Here is a 23,129-nt window from a genome sequence, read left to right as displayed (position 1 = left end):
ACACAGAGCAGTTTGGATCCTATGGTTCCATGGTCCCCATGCTCTCAGTTCACCCTCACTCCGAAATGGGCTTTTCACCATCCAATTCACATGCTTGTTAATTATTAAAAGGGAGAAAAATATGGAATAAAGTGTCAACCATGGAAGGTACATTCAAAAGGGAAGTTGTTTGCATTCCAACATTATGTAAGCTATGAACATGAGCATCAGCCCCAAAAGCACTTGCTCATGACTACAATACTTGTCCTGTAATGTTACAGGTGCTCTGGCAACCACTTTGTATTTATACTATATATGTATAACTAAATATATAACTCAATTCCCATTTGTTAGTGTTGAAGCCTGATAAGGTGTTCAGAGGCAAAACTGAACTGTCTGGAAATTGGGAGAGATGCAGTTAGAAGTGTGGTTTGTTCTGCCAATGGTTTGATATTTCAGAAACCAAAACATGATTATTTCCATTGCTCATTCAGCTTTTTGTTTCTCTTTCTATGTTGGTTGTCATCGTCTGGCTCTGGTTGTTCTGATACCAACTCAGGAACCTCACTCATCTGCACCTTGTAATACTATCAGCTAAGGTCCTTGTCTTGTGTTTATACTGAAGGGTCACTACAGTTAATTATATGCATTCCCATGGCCTTCACAGAGTCAGGACAATTATCTGTTTTCATACCACAAGTGGAAGTACCACTGCAACTCACAGGTTTGTAAATCTGGTTGAAGGGATCAGTGTCTGAACTTTTCAACTGTTTTTTCTTTTTTCTGTATTTTTAAAGGAAAATACTTTTCAATAGTGAGACTTGCTCTCATGGGTACATTCAGGGGAAAAAAATATGGGATGTTATCACATTTCTTGCTCTGGTGTGACAAACTGTCAGATATCTTATTCAGCTGCATTTGTTCTGTTGTGGCATGATCTCTATCACGTAACATAATGCAACGTGATCAGTGAAGTTAACTGAGAAGTTCATAGCCAGAAAGTTTCCAGGAGAAATATTTTAAAACCTTCTTGTTTTTAAAAAAAATCACTTCAACTTCTTAGATTTTTTTTAGAAAAAGTCTATTACAGCAGGTAGTATGTATAAATAGTATGTGATTGAAATTCTTTCCGTAAGTAGCGTATCATTGGCAATGTTATGAATTTTAATACTTATTTCAATATGTCAAGATCTATTTAAGTTCAGACAAGCACAACTAACTTCCCAGTCAGTTCTGTAGAATCACAATGACTAGATTTTGGTGATACTTAGCAAATTCATTCTTATATTTTTTTTGGAGTAAATGAACAGAAATAATTAGAAAATTGAAACATTTTATAAGGTGACACTGCTGCATTTAATTGTATGAAATTTACAGTGTAGAAAATGTAATCATTTTATCCACTAGTCCATGCTGTAATTAAGACTATTCTTTTTAGATATCTTATATTTATGAAATTTCCCCTTTTCACCTTGATAAGATATATCAAATTCAAAATAATACAGCAATTAGGGATTCTTTTCAGTTTACTTAAAATAAAAAAACCTCATTTTTTTCTAATAACAGATATTTTCATGAATTTGTTATGCTCACAGAATCTTAAGAGAATAGATATAGTTCTTAAGCCTCTGCCCAGGGAAGGGACCACATGAAAAACCCAAGACTTCAATAATAAAGTAATGCTTGAGCACAAAGTCTGTGATGTGCAGTAAAGATGCTTTTAAATTCCCATCAGAGCACACACCGTGAACTGTGCTAATGGTTGTAACACATCTTGCAAAATTCTGCATGTGTGAGGCTTTTTTGTCCTGTTTCAAGTGAGGTAATGTATATAAATAATAGATATTAGCAATTAAGCATCCATTCCTATGCATTCATGTATATGTTTGAAATCAAATTAGCCACAAACTGCACAAAAGAAGATGCAGTCTCTTGTTTTCTCCTCTCTTTTCCCTGCTGCTTTGGAGAGGCATTTATCTTTGTGAGAACAATGACCTCAGTTCTCAGTTTCTACATTATTAGATTAATTGCCACAAAAGAACTATTTTAATAGTGTTTTGTGTCCACCTTTGATCTACGTTTTCTTGCTTTTTATGGCTTGTAGAAGTTAATCCATCCTTAAATTATACTGCTGAGTCTGAATATGAGCCTGATCCAAATCTCATGGGCTACATCTACACTACAGTGATCTTTTGGAAATTCTTTCGGAAGATCTCTTCTGAAAAAAGACTTCTTTTGAAAGAGCATCTCCCCACAGCCCCATTTCTTTCAAAAGAATGGGCTGGGGATTGAAAAATCCCATGTTGTGACGACTGCTCTTTCGACAAATTGCCCCCTGGAGCATCTGCACATGGCTTTTTTCCAAGAAGATCTTGGTAAAAGGCACTCTTCCTCATCTGGGAGAGGAACAGGGCCACTGGAAAAAGTGCTGCGTTCTTTTGCTTTTAGATCAGAAGTGTGCATTCTGTATGAAGAGGATCCACGGGTTCTTTCAGAAAAGGCCTGTTTTTTGGGTTTTTTGCTAGTGTAGCTGCAGCCCTGAAGTCTGAGACATCATCTCCATTGACATCAATGGACTATGGACTATTTCTGCAAAGTGAGACATATTCTCCTCTCAATTACAGGAAGGTAACACTGCTGGTTTTGGTGGGATTCACTGGCTTGAGGGTTTTTCCATATGTGCACCTGATAATCAGCTACAATAACTAGTTAGAGTAAATTGAATGAAGTGTTCCATGACAAACACAAATCTTGAGTTTCCTTGGTTTTCTTGGTTTGTCTAGTTCTCAACATTATTAACAGAGGACAGGTTGTTTTTGTTAATGTCCTTTGCTTTTCACTTTTAACTCTGTGAAATCTCTTATTTGCATCACAGATGTAGCACTTGTATGAACCTGCAACGTTTTCTGAGACCAAATCTGCAATCCCTACATAGGTAAAACACTCATGTATGTTGGATCAGTCCCTTACAGTTACTTCACCTCTTTAAAGAAGATTGAATGCACTCTGATAAAGTATATGAAGCACTACAATTATTACAGAATCCGTGATACTATATATCATAATAGTTCCTTTGGAGCATTGTGGCTTATCATGTTGATTTGTACTTAACAGTTCTTGATACAAGGATCATTAACGTTAAATACCTGACATGTTTCAGCTATATTGAATAAGATGCTTTCCAACACTTTACTCTGAAATGCCCACATAAGGAACTTTAGTCTATGGCCTATGAGCATCACAGATATTTAATTGGGGGTATATTATGTCTATGAGATTATTCAGGGATGCCTCAGCTGCTTTAAATCAGCATAACTTCATTGACTTCAGGGTAGGGATATGAATGGTTAATCGGTTAACCAGTAAGCCTCACCCTAAATGGATGAAGCTTATTAGGTTATAGTTAGCCATTGGGAGCTGGAGAAGCTCTTGTCCACAATGGACTTGACCTGGCAGTGCTGTGGGATGGGGTGCTCCAGCTCATCCAAAGCCACCCTGGTCTGTGGCAGGACCAGGGCACATCCTGATCAAAGGTGTTTCAGCCAGGTCAGAGCAACTCCCATCTATGGTGCGGGGGGCACTCCCCAGTTTAATCAGTTAACCAGTTAAACTTAGTATTTGACTAGATAATTAAATTGGATTTTACATCCCTATTTTATGTACAAGGTAGTTTGTACTAAGTGTAAGTCTCTACTACAGGTTGGATCGATGCTGTGGCAATTGATCCAGGGCGGGGGGTGTTGATTTATCAGGTCTAGTGAAGACCTGCTAAATTGACTGCTGATAACTTTCCCCTTGACTCCAGTACTCCTGCAAAACAAGCTGAGTAAGGGAAGTCAATGGGAGAGGTTCTTCTGTCAAACCAGCAGGTGTGGACCCTGCAGCAAGCAGAACTAAGCTTCATCAGTTTGAGTTATGCTACAAGTAAAACTCACTTGTGTAGTTTAGATTGACTTGTTCCCATTGGGTAGACTGCCCTAAATCTACAGGGAGTTCTGCCTTGGGCTTAAACTATAGCAAGGGAGGTTTAGGTTGGACATTAGGAAAAACTAATGCTTGACTCTGCCTTGATGGCAGGAGACTGAACTCTATGACCTCTTGAGGTCCCTTCCAGTTCTAGTGTTCTGTAATTCTATAAATCTACAGAACCTGGGAGTTCTGCTTTAGTGCATAGTGAAATTCTTACGAAAACCAATAATTTGTGTTGGCACAATAATCACTTTTGTAATAATGAAACAGAAAGTAATAACTTGTTTTGTTTATTATTTGGGGTTATTTTTATCTTATGCAGTCAGAAGCAGTGGGTCTCACCCACAAAAGCTTAGGACCCAAATAATAGTTGCACGTAAATTTCAGACTAGCAGACTAGCGCATTCCTTCTTAGTGTAACATTTCTTTGGGTTAGAGTGTAACATTTCTTTGGTCATTGCACCCTGACCCTCTTCTGCCAACAGAAATTACTACATGACCCCAAGATGGGGAAGCAAAGCCTGAGTCTGCCCAAGCCCACTGTTCCAGCTGTCAGGAGCCAAAGCCAGCCCCTGATCCATTGTATCCTAGTACCCTGGTCAGAGGAGGGGAGAGTGGGCGTGAAGCTGAAGTCCTTGGCTTTTGGCTTTGGCTCCAGGCAGTGGGAGTCAGACTTCAGCCCCAGCAAGTATAAATCAGCCCTGGTGACCCCATTAAAACAGGGTTGTGATGAACTTTGGGATCCTGACCCACAGTTAGAGAACCATGGGGTTAGACATACACCCACAAAGTAGGCAAAAGCCACATAAGTTCTGTATTTTAACAGCTTTTTACAACCTTTTGTGTTCAAGCAGGTCAAAACCAATTTTTTTTTCAAAAAATTCAGTCACATAATGTGCTGATTTAAACAACAGTATGATGTATATATGGGGTCGTATTAGTCAGCAAAGGCAGGCCAGAATAGACAGCCTTAAGGACATACCACATGCCTATCTTTCAGCACAGTAAAGTCAGTGGTGCTGCTACCTTGCTTATAGCTAGGCAAACATTTAAGTACCATATTGACTCAGGGCTCAGAAGTATCAAAAGCAGGATGGTGGAATCTGTGTAAGGAGAGGCAGAACGTGAAAAGGCTTCTTTGCCACTGTCAGCCTTTGTAACAGACTCACCAAGGCAGGCTTGGGATTGAGTGGTATTAGGGCAGGTTTATGAATAATGGACCTCCAGCTGCCTACATTCAGGTGGTACACCAGGGTGCATAAGGAGAGTTTCATGTTCATAGGCCCCCCTGCAGTAGCAATTATAATGCCATTCTGCTGCCTTGGTAGAAGAATTCTGTTCCTCCAATATCTACTGAGCATCCTTATGTAAACTCTGTTTTCAAAGATACATGCACAGGTGCAGACATGTCTCCATTGGATGTGAATTCTTGTACTGTGGCCCAGCAAGAAGAAGCTTCATGTCATGGCCCCTTCAAAACAACGTCCCTGTACTTTCATAATTCTAGAGCAAACAGTCTTTAGGGCAGTAGTGGGAAACGTGTGGCCTGTAGACCTGCAGCCCTCCTGTCTGCCCCCTCCCCCTCACAGCTGTTCGTGGCTATTCAGGCTCTGGGATGGTAGGGGAAGGAGTGGGGATGGAGCACAAATCAGGAGATTTGTGGCACTCAAGGTAATGGGAGGGATCGGGAGGCATAGGAAGTGTGCACGAGAGGTACGGGAGAGAGGGAGCAGACAGGGCACCCACACCTCAGGTGGAACCCCAGTGGGCCATGGGCTGCTCCTGCCCACTGAGATGGAGGAGGCCCACTCACTCTTCTTTATTGCCTATCACTGCTCTAGGGCATCTTACTGATTGTTGTATTTCAGTTGAAACTCTCACTTAACCAGTAGACAGGAAGTTCAAGAATTTAAACTAAGCAATCTGTAAACAGAAATGATTTAGAAATATGCTTAAACTTACTCTGGTTTACAAAACATACCATCACTCTCTCTCTGATGAACTGAGGCATCGTTTTCGATGTAGGTGAATTGTGTCCTGCACTTCTCAAGCGAAGATAATGATGCTGTACTAGCATCTGACAATTTCTTCTCACTTTTGGAGTCCTTTGGTGCGTCTGTGATGCTGAATTCCGACACTGAACTCATAATACCTTTCATAGGTTTCTTGTCTTTATGTTTTTCACTCTTAAGCTGGTTATCTGGGAGAAGGGAATAAAAGGTCTAAATATAGTACTAAGCCAATGACCCAAAGGAATATTTTCAGAATTTTCCAACCTTCGGGCCCAGTCCTTTAAGCCCTGACTCCTGACAGTTGGTCTTACTTATCATAAGTGTCCCAATGACTTCAGTGGGACTGTTTGCCTGAGTAAAGTTTACTCATAAAGCCAGTGTTTGCAGGCTTATAGTCCAATGTACTCTCGACTGAATTCTCTGGGGCTATGGTTACCCTACAGTGATCTGTCAACAGAGCATGGCAACACAAAAATGCCAAACGGAAGAGCGCTCCGCTCTGTTGACAGAGCGGCCAGATTGCCCGGCTGCTCTCTTGACAAAACAGGCACCCAGAAGCATTGTCTATAGGGTTGACCATTGTTCTGAATGCCCTGTCTGTTGACAGCTGAACCCCACCCCCACCCCCTCACAGTGTCCACACATTTTTTTTGTCAACAGAATCTGTTGACAGCAGCATTATGTCTTGTGGCTGAGAGGCAAAACGCTGACAACGAAACTGCTGAGTTTTGTTGACAAACTGTCAACAAAACACATTTTGTGTGTGGACACTCCACCAGTTTTATCAAAAAAAGCCCATCCATTATTGTTATTTTGAAATAGCAGTTGTATTGTGTAGACTCTAGGAAAGTTATTTCAAAATAATATCTGTTCTTTTGAAATAACTGTGCTGTGTAGACATACTTTGGATGGAGAAACTACCTTTGACTTCAATGGGGAATGGCCCAGTTAGGGACAGCACGGATTGTTCTATTTCTGTGGCTCATACTTTTGGGAACCAGCTCATCTCTGATTAGAACTCTTACACCATCTTTCATGACTTCATTTTCATTTGTGCTGCTGACCTTGGTTGTCCTAGTTATGGTGACTAAAAGAGGGTTTGAGTTGAATGCTTGTAGAATAGGAGAGATGTTGCTTACAAACCAGGGGAAAATCATGACTTTCCAAATAGTTCTTAATTTTAAGGGCCAGTTAGGAAGTGATTTTAGAGACATCTGAGCTCAGGCTAACTTTGAGGAACTTCTCAGGCACTAGTAAACTTCCTCTACTCTCTGTTTCTACTTGCTCTGCAAAGTGACTAAAAGGCCAGAAAACTTAACTAATAGCCAGTCTCACAGGTATTGGGATGTTATAACCTCATCAACACTTATCTCCAATTGATTAACACCTGCACCTCACATCACATAGAGCCATCCTTATCTAATTTAAATCTCATGATATGCTTCCTCTTAAGCTGTTTACAGAAAATCAATCTTCACAAACAGCTCAGTTTTGCCAGCATCTAATTCGAAGGAGAGCAGTCAGGGTTTCCAAGAGGCTGGGTTGCCTTCTGCCACAAGGACCCAGAAAGAGGTCCTGCATATAATTTTTTTCCCCAAATACTTTTTCTCTGTGCCGTATAATAAAGAGCAGGTAAAAAAAAAAAAAGGCTGGTAGCTAGAGAAACCTTGATGATTATAGAGATTGCAGTAGCTGTTTACTTATAGAATTAATTAACAATCAGTTTAAATTATCACACATAGACTGAATGTAATTTTAATTGCCTTCACAAGAAGGAAATCATGGAGACAGAAAACTTGGGTAGAGGTTAGTGATGTATAAAAACCCAGGGAGAATATAAAGTTGAAGTACAGGGATACATATTTTACTTTTTAAGCGTGAGCTGTTTTTAAAGAGCTCTTTTTTCAAAGGAAGACAAGGTACACTGCGAAGGAACTCTGGAAAGAAATTCCCACCTCTGTCTACATAGGCTTCGAAGGGAGCAGGGCTGTGGCTGGTAAAATAATTTGTATTATTACAAGGGATGCACACTCCATAGCTTCTGTAGCTCTTTGCATCCCTTCATTCCCCCTCACCAAGTTTCCTGTGTGCCACCCTCCCATTCTCCTTCATTTCAGGATTTCCTTGCAATGCTTTCCCATATCCTCTCTGAGAGAGGGTCCATGTGCCCTCATTGTCACCTCACAACGTACCAAGATCGCCCATTCTCCCCCCTCCATATTGGCTTGTTTGTGTGCACCCTTTTCCCACTTACCTCCAGGCCAGAGGCTCTGTGCCCCAGGTCAGGGCACTGCGAGCCCTCCTTTACCCAGGCCATGTTCCTCCCATCCCTCCCCATCAGGATTTCTTTTTTCCCCTCTCTCTCTCCTCCACTCTTTCTCAGGTCCCCCGTTTCTCCCCTTGACTCTGTGTGACACCCCACAACTCCAGCAGCACCAACAGCTGCTAGAGCTGCTGGGGCAAGGTGGGAGGCAGGTCCGGCTTCTTGCCCTGGAGGGGGTGGTGCCGAAAGCAGACGGAGCAGGACCAAATGCAGTCAGCCCTCAGCACCTCCTAGGCTGAGGTGCAGCCCCCCACGCTCCCTCACAGTGGCATGCAGCTGGAGCAGTGCTGATGTGGTGTGTCGAAGGGGCCCAGAGCTCTGGCTGGCATCACTGCCAAAGTCGCAGCAGCAGCAGCTGGAGCTCTGAGCCCATTTGGAATGCCAGGCCCAGGGTTAATTATCCCCTTTGCCCTGCTTTGTCAGCAGGCCAGCCCAACCCACACTTTCCTGCTGTGCTCCCCATTCCATCCTGCTCTGCAGGGTACAAACTCAGAACAAAGGGCTTACAATTCAAGCATAACGCAAGAGACAACAGGTGAATACGGACAGAGAGCACAACAAAAGAAGGAGATGGTACACCTCAGCTTAGTGTAGGCAGTGGTCTCTGTGACTCTGTTTACCATTAACCATGGATTAAACAGAGACTGGGAGTGGCTTGCAGCTTACAAAGGCAGCTTCTCTGCTCTAGGTGTTAATAGCTCCCCATTAGACTTTGACAAAGGCTCACATCCCCCTGTCTGATCTGACTTGTTTTTTCCTCTTTTGATAAGTACTGTTGATACTGGGCCATTTCCACCTTGCTGAATAGACCTTGTCAGCTCTGGTCCTCCCTCTTACCGGGACTCCACTCTTTAAATACCTCTCTGAAACCACCACCCGCTCCCCAACTAATGCATCTGATGAAGCGGGTCTTTGCCCATGAAAGCTGATGCTCCAAAATACCTGTCAGTCTATAAGGTGCCACATGACTTCTTGTTGTCCTAAAGTTTGTTTGCCATTCCTGGCTGTCAGTGTTCTGTGCTGTTATTTAGCCGCAGTTTACACCCCTCCCTAAATTTCTTCTGAGTCCAGTAAGCAATGGAAACGTTTGTAATGCTGCCAAACAATATTGAGCTCCTGTGGTTTGGCAAATTCTCTGGTTTGGTACCAAGGGTGCTGGACTAGAGAGGTTCAACCTGTACTTGATTTGTGGGTGCAAAAGACATTCATTCTCACAGGTCACTCAGGCCTCAATCCAGCAAACAGCTCCATGTGGGCAGATCTCCTCCATATCCACTCTGAGACCCACAGATTCCAGCCTGTGGAGATCCAGAAGTCTATTCTATGCGGAGCATAGTTAGAATTTGGATTTCTGTCATTTGCATCACCATATATTGGTGATTACAAACCAGTATTTGACTTCAAATTTAGAGGCCAGGTTGAGAATTGGACCTTTTCAAAATTTGTCCCTGAAATCTGAGCAGAATTTTACTTTTAAATAACAAACGTGTCAAGTGTTCACTCTGCCCTCTTATTTAACAATCCACTGACCCTCGCAATACATTTAAGCTTTTGATGGAAATACACTGAAAAATTGGGTGGACATAATTACTGAATGCCAGTCTAACATTTGTTTAACCACAGATGGCTAGTATTTGTGCTTTAAGTCACATTTGATCCTTGAAGTGCTATTGAGAAATCAAAACTGCAACTGTAAACCAGAGAAACAAGCTGAATAGCTCAGTACTAAACCACCAAGCTAAAGAGTAACAAAGGTTTTGTTTTTGCAGAATAATACATCTTTGAAAATACAGTACAGTTGTAGTATCAGACTCTTAAGTTATGTCTACATGGCAGAGCTATTTCGGGCTACTCCATGCATTTGACATGGGCCAATTATTTTGAAATGTTATTCTGAAATAACAGGCGTGCTATTTCAGCATCCCTGTAGTCCTCATTTCAGGATGTTTCGCAATAGCACTACATTTTGACTTTTTGCACAGTTTAGACAGCGCCAAATGCTGTAATAGTCTATTTCAAACTACACTTGAAATAGGCTGTGCAATTTGCATTGTGCAAACTGTGTAGCTTATTTTGAGTTTAGGCTGTTGTGCAGATGTAGCCTTAGTTTGAAAATCTCCCTCTCCTCCCACACCAATAACATCTTGTGTAGCTAGAGCAAATCATTGGGTAGTCACCATAGCAAGCAATTAGCTATGACAAGTTGGAGCCTTACTTCTAGAAAATAGTACAATATGGGAGACTGCAGTGTACAGTTATAGGATCTCCATTTCATTTTTATGTAATTACCTGAAGTACAGCTATGGGTCTATCTGCATTATGTCTTTTATCAATTTAATGTGTGCACAAAGTGTCTAAAGAAATAAAGATTATGCTAGACCAGCATAAAAAGTGGTTTAATAGGTTGATACTATAATGGTCAGTAATAGGTTTAGTGCTTGGAAAAATAAATGAAGCCAAATAATCTTTAACATATATTATGTATCGTTGATGTTATTTATTATCAATTTGAAATGTGAATATAAAAAATCCTTACGATTAGAAATTGGCAAGAGGTCAAACCCCATTACTGCCTTCTGAATATGTGTGTAATATAGCTATCCCTTATAGAGGCTGAACCTCTCTAGTCTGGCACTTTCTGGTCTGGCAGTATCCATGGTCTGGCATGATTTTAGTCAACTGGATGACCTCTTGTCATGGATGTGACTAACTTTCCCATGGTCCAATAATGTTTGTTTTCAGCCACCAGGCCTAGTTCTCACTGTTCTGTGAAATTATTTAACTGTAATTTGCCCATAAATGTCTTCTAAGAGCTCAGAAAGCAGTGGAAATGTTGATAATTCTGGTCAGCAATAGTGACCTCCCTTGGCTGAGTGAATTCTCTGGTTTGGCACCAAGGGTATGACTAGAGACATTCAACTTGTATGCATACGTGCCTGTTTTTAACAGTCAAACTTCAATCAACTATCCTCTGAAACAAACCAGGAGGTGGGAAAAATGCACCCAGATGAAGAAATCTCTGTAGTCACGTAATTCTTCAGATCTCTCTGTGCAGCCATAGACTGTACCAGAAGCTTCAGAGGAATGTGTTAACTGCCTCTATCACCAATGTGCAATCTTGACATAACGTGCCTCTGAAGCAAATTTCTTCCCAAGACGCTAGTAGTTAGCTACGTCCTGAAGCATAAGGCTTGAGATCTCTCATACATTTTTTAAATACTAAAGCCAATGTTCTTTTTTGCTGTTCCCGTGAATGTCCAATCCTTTTTAGAATCAGACTGAGATTTTTGCCTTAATACCTTGTGGCAAAGAGTTCCACTGGTTAATTATGTGCCATGAAAAAAATCTTTCCATCTGTTTTAAGTATGTTGCTTTTTAATTTGATCGAGAGTCACTGTGTTCTTGCAACAGGATAATAGGTTAAAAAGGGAATGCCTGTCTGATCATCTTTAGCTCATTCATAATTTCATCTACCTCTGTCATTCTGTCTGTTCAATTCATCATGCAGCCATCACTGTAATAGCTATGTGCCACGTCCATTGAATTCCTAGATGAAGTAGGCATGACTACATTGGACCTGAAGGAAGGTTAGTTGTATTTTTAATGGTTTGAACTTAGCTCACTTGGGTCAAAAGGAGTCACAGCAACAATAAAACTAAAACCCATTGTGTGTTGCCATGTGAAAAGGTGGATCTTTCTAGCTCTTTTAACTGACTTGAGTTTGGTCTGGTTTCTCACCAGTCTAATACATAGTTTGTGTTGTGAACAGAGTAGGAGGTGGAACTGAGAACATAATTTTGTTCAGTATCACACTGTTTCCAGGACTGAATCTTACCTGAGTGGTCAGCAGTTTTCAGAATTACAGTGGTAAGCACTGGTGGAGGGAGGGAACTTGTGCAAATGGCTTGGTTGAAAAAACAAAAACAGTCCAACACAGAGGACCCCCCCACCCCAGAACAAAATATGGTTCAGCACATAAATCGGTCAAGTCACTTAATGCCAAGAGTTTATTGTAATGATCATTAGGACAGAGTGGAGGGAAGTATGGTTGCTGGGCAATTTCTAAAAGGAAAGTGTGTCAATCTCCCTGGACACTCAGTAGCAGATTTAAGGGTGGTAGTCCTGAAACAGACATTTCAAAAATCAAATGGAGAGAGAAATCTCCGAGCTGCAATTTATTTGCAAATTTGACTCCATTAACCAAGGATTAAACAGAGACTGGGAGTGGCTCGCACCTTACAAAAGGAGCTTCTCTGCCCTAGGTGTTAACATCTCCACATTAAACTGAGAATGGGCCATATTCGCCCCCAACCACCCCCCATCTGACCCATTTTTCCCTCTCTTCATACAGACTACTGATGAAGGGACTTTTCCCACCCTGACTGAATAGACCTTGTCAGCTCTGGCCCTCCCTTTTACTTGGACCCCACTCTTTAAATGCGTCTCTGAACCCCACCCCCCCACTCATGCATCTGGTGAAGCTGGTCTTTGCCCACAAAAGCTTATGCTCCAAAATATCTGTTAGTCTATAAGGTGCCACAGGACTTTTTGTTGTCCTTGAAGATAAAGACTAACATGGCTACCTCTCTGAGACTTGTGTCCTGTTTTGTTATCCTATATTTATGTTTTTCTTCTTTGGAAACAAACCAAAACCACCCTCAGAATCCTAAGGAAAAGAATTCAAAATGAAGGGTGGGGATAGAGTAATGTAAGAAGCAAGCAAGTCACAGCCTTGTGGAGGCAGCGAAAATTTGAAGGTTGGGAAAGGAGGAGGGTGATTGTGATGGAGGGAGGCTACGGAGTCTTATCAAGAACCTAGCTGTCACCCATTACCCGTGAAAAACGCCCAGTGAACTTAACTTGAGGTTCTGAAATGTTCAGCAAAGAAGTCTTTCAGGAGAGATGGGGATGGTGACGCAATTCTGCCTCCGAGCCCTCTGTCTCCATATTTTAGCTTCCATGGCAGGCCTTCTGACAATGTAGCAGAGGCCCTTTATCTCTGATGGCTTCCCAGTCACTGGAGGGGCAGCTGTGAGGAATTCCCCCACAACAGTTTTGACCAACCATCCTCCTCCTCCCAGTGCAGTCTGAAGGCTGGCTAACAAACACACTCCCTGCCAGCAACAAGACATTGGGTGAGGTGATCCTTCTCTTATGATCCTTTAGCTCTCACAGCATTTTGGTGCATTAACAACTCTGAACTTCCATAGCTTGAACTAGATCATTCTCTGGTTCCTTATTGCTACTGTGAACGTTTCGAAAGAACACACCTAATAGAACTTTTCTAATTAATTTCAAAGAAGGTGCAAGTGTGTGTGTTTGAGAGAGAGAGTGTAAGCAGTGAATGTGCACTGCTGCTGTTTTAAACCAAGCTGCTAAGGAACAGTATGTTCATGGCCATTTGTACTACCATTTGTCCACCATATTTTACTGGGCTCAGATTTTAAGATGCAAGGGATTTAGAAACTGCTTATTTTTGCAGCGTGGAAGCAAGCCATGTTGGACGTCTCATGATACCATGAAATTGTGCAAACTCCTGTCTTCTGATTTATGATGATGGATTAACAATTCACGGAAGCTTGGGGGTTGCCGGTTTTTGCTGTTGCAGCGAAAGGGCAAAGCTAATGGTGTGATCTCTTCCGGGGGGATTTTTTTCAACAGTGAATTTTTGACCCCATCACGTAAATTCTTAGGTCATGAATCAACGATCTGATAGACCATAAAGTCTACTATAGACTCATTATAAGCCTATCACGGGACTGGCTAAAAATTTTGGCCTGGATCCTAAAGTCTGACAGGAATGTGTTGATTGGCTGCATCCCATCCAGTTCCATTAATACTTACACATTATTTCATATATATATATATATATATATATATATATATAAAAGTTAAACTTTAACTGAAATTAGATTAACAACCCTTCAGAATTTTTCCACCTTTAATTTTTTTATTTATTAATTTTAATGTGATAATGGAAATTGAAGTTTCGAAGTTTTTTTTTTTAAATTATTGAAATCCATTCAACGAATGACATACTTTACTTCCCGTCAGCAACCCAGATCCAGGAAGTGAGAAGAGTAGGGCACAGAAACGGGAGAGGGGCAAATACAGAATAAGAATAAGAATAAGAATAATATAAGTGTGAGGACTAGATGGGTATAGATAGAAAATAAAGAAGAATGTCAACTGGGTTAGTACCAAAGTCTTCCTACCTATTGATATACAACAGCTTGTCTACACTAACCCTCTTCTTCAAAGGGGACATGTAAATGAGCCTGAGTGGAGAATAGCAATGCAGCACTTCTTTGGGCTAATTCTTGCCACGGGAACTTTGAAGTGAGCAAGTTTGAAGCACTGACAGGCAGTATAGCAGCAGGTGCTTCGAAGTACTGTTTTGGGAGTAAGGGAACTTTGAAGTTCGTCAGGTATTTCGAAGTGCCCATGACTACATGGGCTGTCAGAGCTTTGAAGTTGCTCACTTCAAAGTTCCTGCAGTGAGAATTAGCCTAATGAGGTGCTTCATATGCATCACAGCACCTCATTGCTATTCTCTGCTTGGGCTCGTTCACATGCCCACTTCGAAGGACCTTTTCTCCTCTGCATGGTCCTTATCTTGAAGAATTTTATTATGGATGTGCTTAATTTTATGCAGTGGTACTTGATGACAAGGTCTTTGCAGGATCAGGTCCTGTATTTACTCATAGATTGTCCCTGTCTCTATATTTTCTTTCTTTCTTTCTTTCTCTTTCCCCCTCCCACACCATCCATTACATGATCTTCTTCACATTCTTTTCCTTTGTTCTTTCTGCTCCTCTTCCTTCTTCATATACCTCTCATTCTCCTGTCACCTAGTGCATTTATAGTTTAATCCTATAAGTATCTGTTAATTTGTCATGTCAAAATCAAGGCACGCATTCGGAAGTGATAAGTACCCTAGAATAATTTAGCACTCCCTCGCGCACACTTAGATTCCTTTCACTGCCTCACATTTCCTGAGATTTACTTACACCAGCCTGTCAGAACATTGGGGGCAAGGGGGCATCACAGGGAGTGGAAGGTGGTCTAACTGGCCCCACCTTCTTTTTACTTTTCAATATGGTCCTAGGTCTTGACATAGTTGCGTGCTGATAGGAGGAGCATGAAGTGTGGCTATAGACCAGCAGTCTCCACAAAGTCTGAGACACGCATGACGATGGTCAGAAGTTCAAGAGCTGGGAGTTGAGCCTTCAGCCCTGCTCCCCCGGGCCCTGGCAGGTGTACCCCATAGGGCTGAAGTCTTCAATCTCCCCTCTGTGCTGGGCCGAAGCCCAGCCCCAAGACTCCTCTGCTGGGCTGAAGCACCCACCCTACTAGCCCTCTGCAAGACACAAAGGTCCTGAACTGTCCCCCACCCCTGCATTTGGTGGGCAGAGAATGAGACAAGGAAGGGCTCCATGAGCTGCACTTTAATGATAAAAGATCTGACTGTGGCTTGCGAGTCATAGTTTGGCCACCCTTGTTACATACCTTCCTGGCTATCCACACTATCTCTTCTGCAGTAATCCTCATGGAAATCAGTGGCACAAATTACATCCCTAGATGAGTAAAGGTGACAGAGTCTGGTCCAAAGAGTGAAATTGACTAATTGACACAACATGTCATGTAAGAGTCACAATCACAGTGGTACCACAGGGCTTTGTGCACTGTATTACACGCTGGCCGTGCCTGTGTTGGCATGGTAGCCGTTCCAGTGGGCAGATGCCAATGAATAGAGGTTTGGCAGGTTTCCCAAGCCTATCCAGAGATCAGAAGTAATGGCCTGAAAGGCACTTCCTACTCCTTACACTTGTATTGGGAATAGATTCTATTGCCAAGATTTTCAAAGTGATTAGTGATTCTTAGTGTCCAAAAAGAGACATCGAAGGGGTTTGATCTTTGGACAATGCTGAACACCTGCTCTCTGAGATATCTGAAGGTGAGCGCCAGTGTTCCCTGTAAGCTGAGTGTTTGCGCACCCGCCCTGGAGCGATTCAGATGCTGCCCACCTTATTAGCAGAGGACCACAGTCAGCAATGTTTGTTTCTATTGGTGGTGCACATCCACACATGCCTGGGTGCACATAGCAAAATTTATTCTGCCCATGGATGGAAAAAATTAGAGGGAAAGCTGGTGAGCTCCCAAAACCACTAGTCACTGTGTCCCTAACTCCATTTAATTGTCTGCGCTTAGCCTATTTACTTTGACTCTGTGCAGGATTAAGAATGGAATAGTTGAAGGTTGAATTCTGGTAATACGTGAAACGCTCTCTGAAGTAAATGGGAGCCATGTGCTTATATCTACGCATACGATTAGGCCCAAACTATGATTTTACAGCTGGCTCCAAGCTTCATGAATGCCAAGACCGTAAAAGGCTCTGACAGAGTGATCTGAACAACATTATATTTTTATTCTTCATTTAAGGCATACATGCAGTGGGAGCAGACTTTGTTTTCCTCACTCTTGAAATCATCCTCCTTCCTGGAGTTGATAACATCAGTATAAAATGTTGCTCTCATCCCACAAACGAGAGAGACAGCTGAAAATATATGTCAAATAAAATATACAACCTTATGTCTTTCTTACTCGTCAGCGGCTGTTTCTTTAAAAAAGGATTTGTTAATTTTCATGGAATAAAAGATTCGTTTTAGGGATTTCAGTAGGTGACATGAAAAATGTTAATGCAAGTGATCAAGACAATGGAGGTTAAAACTGTTTTGAAAATATGTTTCTTTTATAGATCTCAGCTGTTGGAAGAGTTACAGAATAAATATATGGTAGTGCTGACATTCAGTGCTGTTTCATCTTTGCAAAGGAGTTTTTTCATAAAGCAATTTCTTTTCAAGGAACATATTCTGCAGCCATTCTTTAAAAACAAAACAAAAAAAAAGAGTTTTCCCCCCTCCTAGTTTAATAAAATTAAAGTAATTTATGTCATATTGATATGTCGATATGTTTTTCAATAAACTTTCACAGATTTTTTTTTAAATTCACTTCACTTTAAAAATTATAATTATACATCTTCCTCCCACTTTGAAAATGGCATAAGGTGCTCATTTGCAGAGTTCTACCGTTCAAATCGTCACTGAGAATAGAAATGTCATGACTCAGTTAACAATGCTTTATTATTCACATTGATCTTTTTTTATAGTGTTCTTTATCTCAAAAACATTGTAAATTAGATATCTTCCTCCCACTCTTTTGTTCATTTGCAAATTTTTATTATTCTAGTTTAAGAAAGCAATGGAGTGTCAAGAGTCAGTGTATATTGTTTATGTTCTTTTTTGCTTTAAAATTACTTTTAACTATAAAAAGTAAGGCTGTACAGCCTGAAAAAATAAAAAAAGCTGAATTTAAATATGCTTCAAACAGAGCTTGGAAGGAACAGTGTGTTTTCATTTTGTTTTCTCATACAAAAGATAACTGTAGTTGTAACAGACCTTGAAAGAAGGTCGACCACACTTTTTATAGATGTGTTAATAAAAAAAATACCCCTCTAATATGTTGCCAATCTCGTATATTCACTTTTTGTGTATAATGTAGTTTTGGAATAAAAGTCTGGTCAAAACATTCAAATGTATTTTCAGCATGTGAACCAGCATAGATGAACACATGCTCAGAGGGCCAAATTTGCGAGTCAAATTTTCAAACCATTTCGGTCCCAAGCTAACACCAAAATAAGTAACCAGATATTATGGCAAGCGTAGCATGTTTGGTGTTGAACTCTTGTGAAGATCTGACCCTAAGAGTGCAGTGGCAGATATGGCTTGTGAGGGCAATAAGTCAACTGGGCATGCAAAGTAGCGGGTGGTTTTGGTACTGTGCAGAGGCTCTAGTCTGAAACTCTGGTTCAGGCCCTTGTACATTTCCTACCTGTACACTTTGGCAGTGGTGGTGCTGGCAGCTTGAGCTGTGTCTACACGTGCACGCTACTTCGAAGTAGCGCCACTAACTTCGAAATAGCACCCGTCGCGGCTACACACGTCGGGCGCTATTTCGAAGTTAACTTCGACGTTAGGCGGCGAGACGTCGAAGTCGCTAACCTCATGAGGGGATCGGAATAGCGCCCTACTTCGACGTTCAACGTCGAAGTAGGGACCGTGTAGCCGATCCGCGTCCCGCAACGTCGAAATTGCCGGGTCCTCCATGGCGGCCATCAGCTGGGGGGTTGAGAGATGCTCTCTCTCCAGCCCCTGCGGGGCTCTATGGTCACCGTGGGCAGCAGCCCTTAGCCCAGGGCTTCTGGCTGCTGCTGCGGCAGCTGGGGATCCATGCTGCAGGCACAGGGTCTGCAACCAGTTGTCAGCTCTGTGTATCTTGTGTTGTTTAGTGCAACTGTGTCTGGGAGGGGCCCTTTAAGGGAGCGGCTTGCTGTTGAGTCCGCCCTGTGACCCGGTCTGCAGCTGTGCCTGGCACCCTTATTTCGATGTGTGCTACTTTGGCGTGTAGACGTACCCTCGCAGTGCCTATTTCGATGTGGTGCTGCGCAACGTCGATGTTGAACATCGCCGTTGCCAGCCCTGGAGGACGTGTAGACGTTATTCATCGAAATAGCCTATTTCGATGTTGCTACATCGAAATAAGCTATTTCGATGTTGGCTTCACGTGTAGACGTAGCCTTGGTGTTTCTGACTGTAAGCTGTTTCTCTGGCCACCTTGAGACACCTTCTGTCCCCCTCTTTTTTTTCTTTGAGTTCTGTTTGGTTCAGCTGGTGGCAAGAAAACGCGGGTGATGTTTTGCTATGTCTTGAGAAGCAGAGAATCTCTGTGGTAAAGGGGCCATCTTTCTATTCACTATTGGTACAAGGCTCAGCACAGTAGAGTCCTGTTCCTTGAATGGGGCTCCAGGAGCTCCCAGTTACACACTAACAATATGAAATGCTGTATTACTTCATCTTTTGGGCAGGGATGTTCTCTGATTTGTCTCTTAAGCAGCATCTGTGTTTCTTTCACTTTAAAAATAAGCAAATATTTCTAATTTGGGTCTGGGGCAGAGAGCAGCAGGCATTTGTGGCATTTCACCTTTGTGGTAGCTAATCTTTGCCCCCAGCCTGTTTTTAATTAATTCCTGCCTGTCTGTGGCCCAGGCTCACTAGCATCATGCTAAACTTGGTCTGCACTTGAGAAGGAGAGCCCTAGAATGTAGGCCTCTGGTTCTGAGTTTGAAGCTGAGCTGCAGCATGGCTCTCTCAAGTGGCATAGCTGCTCTGTTCTGGGAGGCAGTCCCACGGGGCTTCTGCGATGAGTTGTGGTTATTCTGTCTGGGTTTTTTTGTTTTTAGTTTTTTTTTTTCTTTTTTGAAACTCTGCTCTTTTGATCTTTCTGTCCTTAGGGATGGTTGAACCGGTTCAGCTCAAGCGCACATCACCCTGAGCCATTGCCTGAAACCACATCACCAGCCTTTCTCGTCTGAACAGAGGTTTATATTTATTCTTATTAATAGGGCGTGCTGTAGGCTGTCCTGTGCACCAGTGCCAGGGAGAGAGAAAGAGGGCATGAGACTGCACTAGCTACCCAGATTGTGGGCAGCAACATAGTCAGAACCACTATTGTCCCTGTCGCTGGGAATGGGCTGGCAGCCTGTGCTCTTTAAATCTACCAGACAACAATAGCTACTACTGTACACCCAGGGACACATAGTGCACTGAATATAGGGCTGAGGCCACCTAAGGTGTCTTTGAAGCAGTAAAAACCCAGAGTTTGATTCTCTGTCAGAATGCTTCCCTGACTACACTATCAATAGCGCAGGTATGTGGTGTCCCACACTTGGGGCTTGTGGCAAAGCCAGAAGTTAAAGACTAACTGGCAATGTCTCATTCACAGTTGTCTTCACTGCAGATTGTGAAGCTGAAGGGTATGATGTCTCTATCTGCTGGTATCACTCAGCTTGCTAAACTTAAAAATATCCCTTGAAATGAGAGCTTTTGCTTCTGCAGCATTGCTGTGTTCATTCAGATGGCCTTCAGAGTTCTTTGTTTACCCCATTGATCGAGTTAGATGAGCTGCCAATATGATCAAGTATCCAAAACAAAATTTCTGACCAAAAGACAGGAGTCAAAAATGGGCATTATTAAAACACACAGGTTATGGGTTACACTCATGAGTTTTGTCGACAAAAAAATGTGGCATTTACACACATGATGGATTTTGTCGACAGTTTCTCAACAAAACCCAGCAGACTTGCCGACAACATTCTGTCTCAATGTCATGAGGCATAACTCTTTTGTCCTGTTGATGAAACAAGTATGTAAATAGCCTGGGGAAGGAGGAGATTTTTATCAATGGTACAGTCCTCCATGGTGCTGGCCATCTAGTGCATCAGGATGCCCTCTCCATGGCACTCTGACCTCTATGGTCAGTGCCTCTGGCCACTGTTAAAGAGACAGGAAACCTGAGAAACCCTATGGTGGGAAGCTGGCCCATGCAAGCGGCAGAGCTACACCCTGCCAGCTGCACATGCTGGCAAACACTCCTGGGGCATAGAAAAAATGAGTCTGGCCTCCCAAGACCCATCAGCCCTCTCGCAGGACAAGCCCTCAGGGTCCCAGGAACCACCCCGGGGTTGAAAAAGTGGGCTTCATCCTGGATAGTCCCTGAGCTTCAGGACCTCATTGCCCTGGGGTCCCACTCCTCCTCGGGGTAGTGGCCCTCTATCCCCACCCTAGACTGAAGCCCCCAACGTCCCCCGTTTCCCCCCTTGTACATAGTTTCTAATAATTACACATGGAACATAGTTTGGGTTAATTATGTTTATTTTAACCTTCCCATCCTCCATGCCAAGTCCCCCAAACCATGTTCAGATCCCTACTCCCACCTCTCCATACATAGTTATCTGTGATTGCCCTTTGTAAATAGTTTGCATTAGTGTTCTTTTTTAATACGTGTTTTCTTATGGTTGTTAATATAATGTTATTGTTGCACCGACCCCACACCCCTCTTCACTGGGGTGGGGTGGCCGGGTGAGGGGTCAAAGGGGGGAAGGTGGGGACCCTGGTGCAGGGTCCCCACGTGGACCTTGGGGGGTCATTGGGAAAAGGGTACCTATAGGGTCTCACTGAGGTGGACCTCTGTCCATGTCCACCTGGTGTGCTAGGGCCGCAGCCGGCTGCTTGTAGCTGTGGTCTGCATCCACTGCCCCAGCCCTGAAGGAGGACCTGCCCCTTTCCCTCCACTAGATTGTAGAGGGTGCAGCAGGCAGCCACCACTTTGGAGAGTGAGTCCTCCCTCCCATGTCCAGTCATGTGAAGAGGCAGCAAAACCTCACTTTCAGACACCTGAAAGCACACTTGACCATGAGGTGTACCCAGTTCAGGAGGGCATTGAAGAACTCCTTTGTGTCATCCAGGTGGCTGGTGTACAGTCGCATGAGCGGATATGCAGCACCCCACACAATGCACAAGAGCATGTGAACATCTCCAACTGCCACATTGCACTGGGAGACATACGTACCCACAGCCATCCTACGGCACAAGCTGGAGTTCCTGAAGATCCCGGCATCATGCACCTGGCTTGCCCATCCAACATAGGTGTCAGAGAATCAACCGTGGTGGTCCACCAGGTTGATGGAGTGGTACCCCTTCCTGTTTATGTAGTGCACCGCGCTGTGGTCTGAGGCATGGATCGGTGTGTGTTTCCGGTCAATTGCCTCAAAACAATTCAGGAAGCCCAGGGCATTGAATCTGGCCATGGTTGCATCCAGGTCACTGACTCAGACAAGCCTCCCCAGCAGCATGCTGGTGATAGCCCTCCCCACCTGGATGTGGAAGAGAGTGAACACATGAGGGCCCATGGGAGGTGGCCCCTGGATTATGGTGGCCTCCCCGCCCCTCCCATCCCCTGCCCCTGGCCCCTCCCAAGGCCCTGCCTGTGCAGTGGCCCCCACAGCCATGGGTCTCTGTGAGGGTGAGATGGCACAACCCCCTGGGGATGAGGCATCCCTGACACACCCCATCCTTCACCTTTCTTCACCATACCGAGACCCCAGGAGTGGCTTACCTGCATCAGGATGACACCGACAGTGCACTTCCCTACCCTGAATTGATTAACTGAATGGTAACTATCTGGGGTGACAAGCTTCCACAATGCGATGGCTACTCACTTCTCAACTGGGATGGCTGACCTCATTCAGATGTTCTGGCTGTAACATAGGAGTGAGCCAGGTGCACAGCTCCTGGAAGGTGTCCCTTCTCACGTGAAAGTTTTGGAACCACTGCTCATCGTCCCATTCCCCCGTCACTAGGCGCTCACACCAGTCAGCGCTGGTGTTGTCACCACACTCATGGTGGCATCCGGGGAGATGAGGGGACATGGGCCACTGGGTTAGCAGGGTTGTCCTCACCAGTGCCGAGGTCTGGCAGTCCCCCTCCAGGTGATGTGAAAGTAGTCCTGGACGCTAGGGAGCAGGACCTGCAGCAGCGAGGGGCCAGCCCAGAGGCTGCTCCTGGTACTTGCTGTGGCTTGTCTTTGATCCCTCAGGGGGACCTTGTGGGCCTAGTCTGTGTATGTCTCACAGTGTGTGCCCAGAAGGGATTCCTGGCCACGTGACCCTGTTTGCAGGGTTTCTGGGGCCCCGTTGTGTACAGAAAGTGGCTGGGCCGCCTGGCTGCTTTCTGTTAACAGAACGGATCACTCTGGTGAGCCTCTTTGGTGCGTGGCCATAACCTTTTAACAGGAGTTTTGCTGGGAAATATCCCCAATGGTGACCGATGTCGACAGAAATCTCTAGTGTAACTGAAGCCAGACAGTGTTGCTGAGCAATATATGGAGAACCATAGCAATGTTGAGTTGGAAGGGATGTTGAGATGTCATCAAATCCAACCCCTGGATCC

General features: G+C 43.5%; 1 protein-coding gene across 2 annotated transcripts in view; it reads right to left on the bottom strand.

Annotated features, from left to right (window-relative positions):
* The window catches only part of MDFIC2 (MyoD family inhibitor domain containing 2), a 69,200-nt gene that overhangs the window by 3,550 nt on the left and 42,521 nt on the right, over positions 1 to 23,129 (bottom strand). For both annotated transcript variants that reach the window (XM_075006177.1, XM_075006178.1), the window contains one exon: positions 5,930 to 6,148. In XM_075006177.1, the coding sequence (XP_074862278.1) occupies positions 5,930 to 6,148 (219 nt within the window). The remainder of the gene's footprint in view (positions 1 to 5,929; positions 6,149 to 23,129) is intronic.

The sequence above is a fragment of the Carettochelys insculpta genome, chromosome 11 (genome assembly GCF_033958435.1).
Source record: "Carettochelys insculpta isolate YL-2023 chromosome 11, ASM3395843v1, whole genome shotgun sequence".
In the NCBI taxonomy this organism is placed as follows: domain Eukaryota; kingdom Metazoa; phylum Chordata; order Testudines; family Carettochelyidae; genus Carettochelys; species Carettochelys insculpta.
The sequence above is the reverse complement of the archived record's forward strand: the minus strand, read 5'-3'. Positions and strand labels throughout refer to the sequence as shown.